The sequence below is a fragment of the Austrofundulus limnaeus genome, unplaced genomic scaffold (assembly GCF_001266775.1).
Source record: "Austrofundulus limnaeus strain Quisiro unplaced genomic scaffold, Austrofundulus_limnaeus-1.0 Scaffold4, whole genome shotgun sequence".
Lineage (NCBI taxonomy): Eukaryota > Metazoa > Chordata > Actinopteri > Cyprinodontiformes > Rivulidae > Austrofundulus > Austrofundulus limnaeus.
Genome location: NW_013952406.1, coordinates 1,430,733 through 1,440,774, shown reverse-complemented (window position 1 = coordinate 1,440,774; position 10,042 = coordinate 1,430,733). Strand labels below are relative to the sequence as shown.

General features: G+C 37.7%; 1 protein-coding gene across 1 annotated transcript in view; it reads left to right on the top strand.

Moving 5' to 3' along the window:
• Positions 1 to 1,456: 1,456 nt before the first annotated feature.
• Positions 1,457 to 10,042, top strand: part of LOC106527732 (granulin a) — a gene marked incomplete in the record, with an annotated part of 15,826 nt that continues 7,240 nt past the window's right edge. The window contains 10 exon segments of the mRNA XM_014022722.1: positions 1,457 to 1,557; positions 1,930 to 2,082; positions 2,859 to 2,996; positions 3,073 to 3,201; positions 4,435 to 4,516; positions 5,642 to 5,748; positions 5,827 to 5,980; positions 8,773 to 8,870; positions 8,963 to 9,205; positions 9,603 to 9,845. Coding sequence (XP_013878176.1) covers positions 1,552 to 1,557; positions 1,930 to 2,082; positions 2,859 to 2,996; positions 3,073 to 3,201; positions 4,435 to 4,516; positions 5,642 to 5,748; positions 5,827 to 5,980; positions 8,773 to 8,870; positions 8,963 to 9,205; positions 9,603 to 9,845 — 1,353 coding nt within the window.

Below are 10,042 nucleotides of genomic sequence, written 5' to 3'. Positions count from 1 at the left end.
ATTAAGGCAGAGGGTGTGTGATCAGAAACCACACCAAACAAAAGGGCCAAAGGTGTAGCGTTTTAGAACCCTCGCCCAGAGAGAGAGAGCAGCCGCAAAATCCTGATCCTGCCGACAACGCCAAAATCTGTCGTGGTATGATTTACCAAGAATGCAGAAACATGTTGGAATAAATGCACAGAAAGTCTGCGTGTACGGTCGTCAAAATGATTTAATTCTGAGCAACAACGCAGCAGACAGTCAATCAGGAAATCTGCTGAGTTGTGACTGCCGTGTCAGCGGAAAGCAGCCAATAATATACATCATTATAACATCATGTGACATGCTTATAACCAATCACAGATCGCCAACTGTAACCATCTAACCAAATGACAGGGCTGTCAGCCTGGAAAAACCTTATCAGAAATTAAAGAGGTCATACATTACTGGAGTCTTGAAGTCTGGCCGATAGAGTAAAACAGCCRAAAACTGGTTATAATAAGATATGGTTACTGGACAGTGTCAAAGTAGAACAAATATACATAATTAATCCATAACATTCACATTCAGGTAACAAATACAAATCTGTGAGGATCTCATTTTCTTATCGGGTCACAGAGAACAAATGTGAGGCTGATTTAAAAAAGGAGAGAGCTGCAAAATCAGAACCACTGAATGAAACAGCAAAATAAATAAATAAATAAATAAATAAATAAATAAATAAATAAATAAATAAATAAATAAATAAATAAATAAATAAATAAAAAAAGCAGAATGCTTTCAAGTATCAGAAGAGCTTCTGACTGAAGGATTATGTTGAGAAGTTTGAAAACAGAAGTAAAATGAGGAAGAGCTTTCATTTATTCAGCAAAAAATTCCGAACTTTCTTTCAACAAACTTCAGTTAAGAAAAAGGGAAGCAGATCGAACACATCTGTGGCCATTCATGCAAGTAAGACTGAAACTGAAAAAAGAAAGACTTTTTACAGCTTGGATTAGTTTTTAGAGTAAAACTGGACTAAATTTTAGTTAACTACAGAATAGATACAAGGTTATTTACATCTTTCTGAATTCTTCTTTATTTCTACAAACCTGTCATTTTCAGTTGTTAAAAAGTTCAGATATCGTTTTATTCATGAAACAGGTTGTATCTGAAATGTGAGATTTGTTTATTCTAAGAAGAATTCATTTRAGGGTCTTTGCAGCTGAAACAATAATGCACATCAATGGGAGGAAATGACATCATGTTCAAGTTGTTCGATTACTGTTTGTTTAATTATTTTTTGTTGTTGTTTTTAAACCGAACAATAAATTCTTCAGAAAGAAAACAGGAAATATTTTTATTGTTGCTTCTCCTTTACTAAACTGCAGTACTTTTTGACTCACAGACAGGGTTTTTTCTCCAAAACAGAAAAGGAGACGCACCAGAAGATCCGCCCTCAGATATTAAATGTAAAAAGGGCTTGCCATACCACGCCTCCCCTCTCAGTAGGGGCGTGCTCGGTGGAGTTCTGCAGGTATTTGGGTCGGCTCAGGTTCTGTCAGCTCACAGCAGCAGCGCTCCTGACCTTTAATGAAGGTAAGAAAAACATGAAGTCCTTCTTTTTGTTTTGTGTTCAGAGAAAAACAAAGATCCGAACTGTTCGGTCTTCATGATGAAAGTGAAACTGTTTCTTTTAAATTTTATCTGTCTCCCATTGTTTCATTTTTTGTGCTGGGAAATAAAGATAAGGGAAATAATCAGCTGAGGGTTTTAGTTGTTTTTATGAGATAAAAAGGGGAAAAAAACAACAACAACAGAGGGGAAACTGCTTCACTTTGTTTCTCTTKAACAAACCAACAGCAAAGCTTGAAAATCTTCTGTCGCCTGGTGGATTTTATTCAGGAAAAACTGATGTTCTGCAGAAGAAAGGGTCTGAAGTTTCACTTTCTCTTTTCCCCCCACCTGCAGATGAAGAGCTGGGCCGTGATCTGCTGGACTCTCCTGGTCCTGGTTCTGGTTCTGGTGGGAGCMGATGAGTGTCCGGATGGAGGCAGATGTAAAGAGGGTCAAACCTGCTGCAGAGGCTCAGCTGACTCCTTCAGCTGCTGCCCCTTCCATCAGGTGGCTGTGGACCCTGCTCAATCTGAAACTAACTCTTTGTTTACAGTAAATAACCATCCTGTGTGGTTTTAAACATGTGAAATGTAAAATAACTGCAGAAAAAACAGGTGAATTTAACTGATTTTGTTGAGAGTTCTGCTTTACTTTTGGTTTGGGGTTTTATGCTGTTAAGCAATGATTAGTCTGAACAGAAATTTGGGCTCGGCTCAGTTTTGGTTCCTGGATTGTCCAGCCAAGTTTACATCGTAATAAAAAAATAAATAAAAATCAGCTACAGTCATTTATTCAATGCTTGTTTACATTTGAACTGTTTCGGCTGATTTGCAGCTTTGTACAAAATACTTTTGTAAAAATCTGTTTTTATATGATTTATTTTGGCGATGTACATAAAGTTAAAACAGATAAAATAAAACCCCAACAGTCCAAACTGAGCAAAATGTAGCTAAAGCTAGTTAGAAATAGCAACAGCCACTAAACCTATAAACTGAATTTGAAGCTAACTGTTTAATAAATAACTTGTTGATTATTTTACCAAACATATAATTAATTTTTTACTTTATAACCCTAATAAAAAGGGATTATAAATTAATCTGCGTTTACTGTAAATTGAGTTAATTAAGTGTAAATTATTTTACAGGACAACATGTTTTTTATTAAAACATCTTGGTGTAACTGTTAAAAACACAGAKGCTGTTTTCTCCTCAGACAACCTTCCTTTAGGCTCTAAATTGTGGTTGTGCAGCAGTCGGTGACACTGGTTGTTTGTGTGTCGTCAGGCTGAGTGCTGCGAGGACCACGTCCACTGCTGTCCAGCAGACACGACCTGTGACTCGTCCACGTCCAGCTGCGTGAACTCCAGCGTGTCCGTCCCGTGGGCCGAGAGGACCTCTGCCGACCGCCCGTCCACCTCCAAGGTTTCATCGACACCCTTTGTTTTCCTTCACGAACCCGTTTTAAACCATCTAAGTGTCCCGTCGTCGTGCTCCGCAGTCCTTCAGGATGATCCGGACCTCCACGGACGAGGACTCTGAGAACACCTGTCCGGATTTGTCCCGCTGCCCGGCGGAGTTCTCCTGCCTGAAGGCCTCCACCAAGTTTGGCTGCTGTCCCGTTGCGAAGGTGAGCGAACCGGCTTTTCAGATGTTTGTTATTAGAACTACAGAGATAAGAATCACAGAAACCAAAACATTACTCACCTTAATCTGACTGGTCCCCAACAATAAAAACAACTTTTTTTTATTAACCTAAAAAAATAAGTGGATCCTTTTAGATTCACATAGGGTTGGGTGATTTTGGTAAAAAAAAAAGAAAAAGGATTAATTGTAGCCGATAACGATTAAGAAGACGATTAATCCCCTGGATGCCCTCATATCCAAGTCACACAAACCAATTAAAATCACTCCAGTGGGAAACATTTGCTCTCCATAAAAATCTGTTCCAAATTGTGTCAAAAGTACAGACTTCAAGCTTTAAATTGTGTTTATAGACCAAGTAAAACCGGAGTTATGTTAAATAAATTACAGAAAGTTATTTTTAAATGTTCGTTATATTTGAAGAGGAGAGGAGCTTCGAGCGGACAGACGGGGGGAMATCTCCAGTCTGCCTAATCGTCAARTGCCAAAAAATAATTGATTAAACTTTTACTGACGATTAACTGCACACGATATGATTTTTGCCCAACCCTAACATTCTAACTTTCCTGATTTTTCCACAGCCGTGACGAAGACTCAGTATTTATTTTTGATTTAATTTACATTTTAACCTAAACTGACCTTCAGTTCAAGATGTTTTAATGCACTTTTTTCAGCTCTAGTTTAAAGATCACTATTGTTTTTTTCACTTCCTGTAACTAAAACGGTTTCACTTCACTGCAGATAAACCTCCTGTACTGTACAAACAGTTTCTTAGGTTTCTGTGGTAAAAATATCCTGTAAACAGCTTCAGTTCTGTTTGCGCTCGCTGCTGACATGGGTCGTGGTCGAACACAAGACCTTTTTCACACTTCTGCATTTTGTTTCCAACTGTAAGCAGGCAACAACAGGCAGTGAAACTTCCGGTAAACACAGCTTTGACGGTTAAATCACATGAAGAAGTCAGAGATCCCGAGGTGCACCATGTGTCAAAACAGAACTCTCATTTCTTTATTTGCTCTCATTCTGCACGAGGAACTAAAAGTGAAAATAAATCCAGAAAATATGATGAGAAGGTAAACAAAGTTAAAAGTGAAAACGACACATTTCTGAAGGGAGATCCAGACGTTTCGATGTCAAACTGCTCTGTTCCTCATCAGCCGCTCGAACCACCAGAACTGTTTAATCTTAGCCAAGTTTTAACCTCTTAACATTCAAACAGGGGGTCTCCTGCGCTGATGGCAAGCACTGCTGCCCCGAGGGCCACCGGTGCAGCATCGACAGCCGCTCCTGCATCAAAAAAGGTTGGATTCCCTGTTAGTTCGATGTTACCAGGGGCGGAGCCAGAGGGGTGGCTCGGGTGGCACATGCTACCCCTGGCACCTGATTGACCACCCCATGTGCCACCCCCAAATGATTGACAACAAGTAGGCGGGGATCGCATGTGGCATACAAATTTTTGATTTATAGTATTTTTCCTTTTCAGCATAGGCAGACATCTTTGCCGTCTTTCAGTATCTACAAGTCTATTAAGGATTGCGCTCAGCTACAAGTTTTAACTTAGTAGCTCTAAAAATGTCTGAGCTCTAGCCAGTTGAAATTAGCTGTGGTGGCCATCTTGACTTTTTTAAATTGCATTCAGATTATTGCCAGCTATGATTATACAAATTTTCAGCTTTATGTGACTAAAATTGTTTGTTTCTCAAAAGAACATTAGCTCTTAGTTTAAAATTGAGATTTGCTTCCAGAATGTCATGAGGATTTCTCTTGGCTACCACCATACCCAATTTCAGCGCAGTATTTCTAAAATATGATTTATAACCAAAAGGAAGAAGCGTGTACAGAAAATGGATGGATGGATGGATGGATGGATTTATATCCATTTGAAATTAGCTGTAGGGGTTAGCTTAATTTGGGACTAAAAAAAACAGCATATTTGGGACCTTCTTAGCTTTAGCACAGCAAATTTCAGCAATATAAGTCTTAAAAAGGCAGAATTTTAGCATTTAAATTTAGCTGTAAGAGCCATCTTGAATTTTTGATTAGCCTTCAGAATTTGGTAAAAATTTGGTTCAGCAACAACTTTCATTTTTGTTTTGTCTAGATAATGCTGACTCTTTGTAAAAGTAGCACTAGCGATTAGCTTGAAATTGTGACTAGCATTCAGCATGTTTTTTGCATTATTCTTAGCTACAATCACACAAAATTTCAGCTCAAAATGATCTTAAAACAGCTGAATTAAAGCTGTTTGAAATTGCATGTGGTAGCCACCTTATGTTGTCCAGGGATATTTTTTTATTTGTATGTGCCCCCTGAAAGAAAGCGTGACCACCCCTTGCATAAAGTCTAGCTCCACCCCTGGACGTTACGCTCCCAAAACTTGAACAATCCTTTTTTTAAAACTTTTGTCTGTTCTGGCTTTGTTAAAGAATTTGAAATGACTGTTTTGTGCAACGACGGCGTGTCTGAGTGTCCCAATGATATGACCTGCTGTGAAACTCCTGATGGGAAGTGGGGGTGCTGCCCATTGCCAAAGGTACACATGTGTCAGATAATAGACTGCATGTCCCATCATGCCCCTGAACCACCTAACGTGACTTTCTTATCTGACCAGGCTGTGTGCTGCGATGATAAGAAACATTGYTGCCCTGAAGGGACGACATGTGACACTGAAAATATGAAATGTATTTCCTCATCTACCCAAAAAGAGTTCCCGATGTGGTCCAAGTTCCCCGCGAGGCAGAGGGCAGACTGGGAGAACCAGAAAGGTCAGCCTGCACAAATGCATGCTTCCCGTTATCAAACAGGTTTTGTCTATTTATTCAGTTGATGAAAAAGTCGACGTCAAACCAGGAAAATCCCCTGAAATCATTACAGCCAATCCGCTTCCTTCTTTTGAGGAAACAGTGACTGTGTCATTTGTTGCTAAGGCAGCTGGGATCAGAATCAGACCTGAAAAAGTTCAGGAATAAATGATCCACTCTCAGATTCAAACCAGATTTGTCTCAAAGAACTACAGTGGCCTTTTTATTCTTCTAGATCAAATCGAGCTCTAATAAATAAATAAAAAATATCAGTGTCTTTAGTTTAGCTTTGTTTCCTTTCTGTGATTATTAGGATTTGTATTGTTCAGAAAAACACTGTGATTCAGACAAACGACTGTCATCACAGACAGTTTGATCAGATTCAATTGTTTCAGTATTTTATGTTCCCTCTAGCACAGGGCTGGGCAATCCTGGTCCTGGGGGGCCGTAGTCCTGCATGTTTTACTTGTTTCTCTGCTCCAACACACCTGATATGAAGGAATAGATGATTATCAGGCTTCTGCAGTATGGAGGACCAACACTGGCATAATTAGAAATAAAAGCAGAATTATATAAATGAACTATTAAATAAATACACTTAAAGGCACCAGTTAGAGAACTTTATCTCCTGTTTTATATTTAATTGACTTTCATATTTATTTTTCCAGGTTAGTTTCAATAAATTAGTCTATATATTTGAACACGTAATTTAAATTTGACTGTTTTTACATATATATTAATTGTTTTTCCTTTACTTGTACATGCATTTGTGTGTCTTAAATGTTTATACTTAATTATGTTTACATTTTTTCCTACAAATCTTTTTATTTCAATGTGTTGCATGCTTGTGGTGCCTAAATTTAGCTTAAAGTTTAAAGTTTAGTTTAAAACAAAGGCAAAGAGGATTACCTCTGCCTTTATTTAAAAAAAAAATTATATAAAAAATTAAATTTAAGCAATTAAGAGACACAAATGCATGTACAAAAAAAGGAAAACTATATAAAAATATATAATTAAAAAAACAGTAAAATTTAAATTATACGTTAAAATATACAATTTATTGGAACTAAGCTGGAAAAATAAGTATGAAGGTAAATTAAATTGTCGTGGACACGTTTATTAAAAATGCAGAAACACGCTGAAATAAATGCACAGAAAAAGTCTGCGTGTATGGTCGTGAATTATTTAATTCTGGGCAACAATAAACAGAAAACAAATCATGGAAGTCTGTTGAATGTGAATTAAATAATTCACGACCGTACACGCAGACTTTTTCTGTGCATTTATTTCAACGTGTTTATGCATTTTTAATAAACGTGTCCACGACAGTTTATTGGCGTTGTCGCAGTGACCACTAGGAGATCGACAGACCAAGGCCACATTGCAGGTGGACTGATATGAGCGAGCAAGGACCGGACTGCTCAGGACCGTGACTCCAGCTGGATGAAAAGATTTTATTATAAAACTTGAGATAAAGTTCTTTTTTAATTTATTTGGTGCATTTTAAACGTATTTATTTATTTAGTGGTTCATTTATATGTTTCTGCTTTTAATTCTAATTATGTCAGTGTCGGTCCTCCATACAGCAGAACTTGGAAGAGGTAATTCAGTGACTGAATCAGGTGTGTTGGAGCAGGGAAATATGTAAAACATGCAGGACTGCGGCCCTCGAGGACCAGGATTGCCCACCCCTGCTCTACCAGGTTAGTACTGACGCCTCACAGCAAGGAGCTCCTGGGTTCAGGCTTCGGGTCGTTCTGGGTAAATAAGAAGATAAAACTATCTAAAATTAGAAAAACTATAACTAAAAGGAGGAAACTAGAAGCTTAAGCAAAAATACACTAAACTGATGCTAAAAAATAGCCAAACAGGTGCTAAAAGGGGCAAAACAAATGCTAAAGCTAAATTTAGCAAAACAATAGCTATAAAAACCGATATGATAAAACTGAAAAACTGTAGCTAAAAGTAGCAAATCAAAGGCTACAGCAAAACAGTTGTTAACAAAAAAACAATAGCTAAAAGTAGCCGAATGTTAGCTAAAAGCTAAAAGTAACTACATTATAAAACTGTAGCCTAATCTAGCAAAAATAGCAAACATGATGTTACAGCTAAAATGAATAAATTTTCTGTTAAAGTTGTAAAAACAGTTGCTAAAATTACCAAAATGTTAGCCATAGGCTCAAAGTAACTAAAATTTTCAAAACTATAGCCTAATTTAGTAAAATAGAACTGTAAAAATTAGGAAAACTTTAACTAGAGGGAGCAAAACAAAAGCTTAAGCAAAAATACACTAAACTGATGCTAAAGTTGGCCAAACGGATTCTGAAAGTGGCAAAAAAAATGCTAAAGCTAAAATTAGCAAAATAGTAGCTATAATTAGCAATGTGTTAAAATTGGAAAACTATAGCTAAAATAGCAAACCAGATGCTACAGCTAAAATGAGCAGAATATCTGGTAAAGTTGTAAAAATTGTGGCTAAATATAGTAGAATGTTATCCGTAGACTAAAAGTAACTAAATGAAACAAACTGTATCCTAATATAACAAAACAGTAGCTAAAATTAGCAATATAGATGCCACATTTTAGTTTAAAGTAGAGAATCAGATGCTACAGTTAAAATAAGCAAAACAGTAGCTACAAACTTTAAGTAGCATAACAAGTTAAAAATGAAACATGTTTTCTGAAGCAGATTTAGTCTGTTATGTACGAAAGGTACAAAAACCTGTTCTATTTGTTRTTTTTTATTCTTTCTCCAGTTAAAGAAGTCGCATGTAACGAGACTGCAGCTTGTCCTGATGGCTCTACCTGCTGTAAAAACAAACATGGTGATTGGAGCTGCTGTCATCTTAAAGACGTATGATGTTGTCTTTAAAATTTCCCTTCATCACTTGCAAACCTTAAACATATTAAATAGTTATATTTGCCTGTCCACCTCTGTCATTCCAGGCCATTTGTTGTAAAGATTTGGAACACTGCTGTCCGAAAGGTACAAGATGCAACAAGGCTAAAGGGACCTGCGATGACAGATCGGGTTCTGTTCCTTGGACTGAGAAGGTGTCCACAGTCCGTAGAAAAAATGTTCAGATGGAGGTGAAGGTTGTCCCGTGTGATGACAAAGTGGGCTGTCCTGATGGCACCACCTGCTGTAAAACCCAACAAGGTTCTTGGGCTTGTTGTCCACTGCCAGAGGTAACATAATGGATACAGCTTCTTTTGATATATTTGRGTAAAATGATGGGCTTAAATATATGGTAAATTGACTTTACTTGTWTAGTAGCAATTGCAGCCAGCATGAATACTCAAATCAATTTATAACATAATCTAAACCCTTATTTAGCCGTCCACACTGAACTCTACAAAAGTAATGTGAATAAATTGTTCTACAGAGTCTAATCAATGCTTTAGATCACATTCATACTATAATGGGGTGAGATTTAGAGACAATAAGGGCTTCAGTATTATTATCAGGGACACTTGAACACATGGCTTAAAACTAGTGCACTCAAACCTCCGACTCTCGTTGGAGGACTGCTATAAGAGTAAGAGTTCGAGTTTGATGGTTTTCATCTGATCTTCTCATCCTCAGGCTGTTTGCTGTCAAGACTTCATCCATTGCTGTCCTAAAGGTCAAACATGTAACCTGGCTGCTCAGACATGTGATGGAGGACAACAGTCTGTTCCCTGGGTCAAGAAGATTTCCTCCATTCCCAGAAAGGATGTTCAGACGGAGGTGAAGGTTGTCCCGTGTGATGACAAAGTGGGCTGTCCTGATGGCACCACCTGCTGTAAAACCAAAGAGGGTTCTTGGGCTTGTTGTCCTCTGCCAGAGGTAACATAATGGATACAGCTGCCTTTGACATATTTGGGTAAAATGATGGGATTAATTGTATGGTAAATTGACTTTACTTGTATAGTAGCAATTGCAGCCAGCATGGGTACTCAAATCAATTCATAACATAATCTAAGCCCTTATTTAGCCATCCACAAAGAACTCTACAAAACTAATGTGAATAAATTGTTCTACAG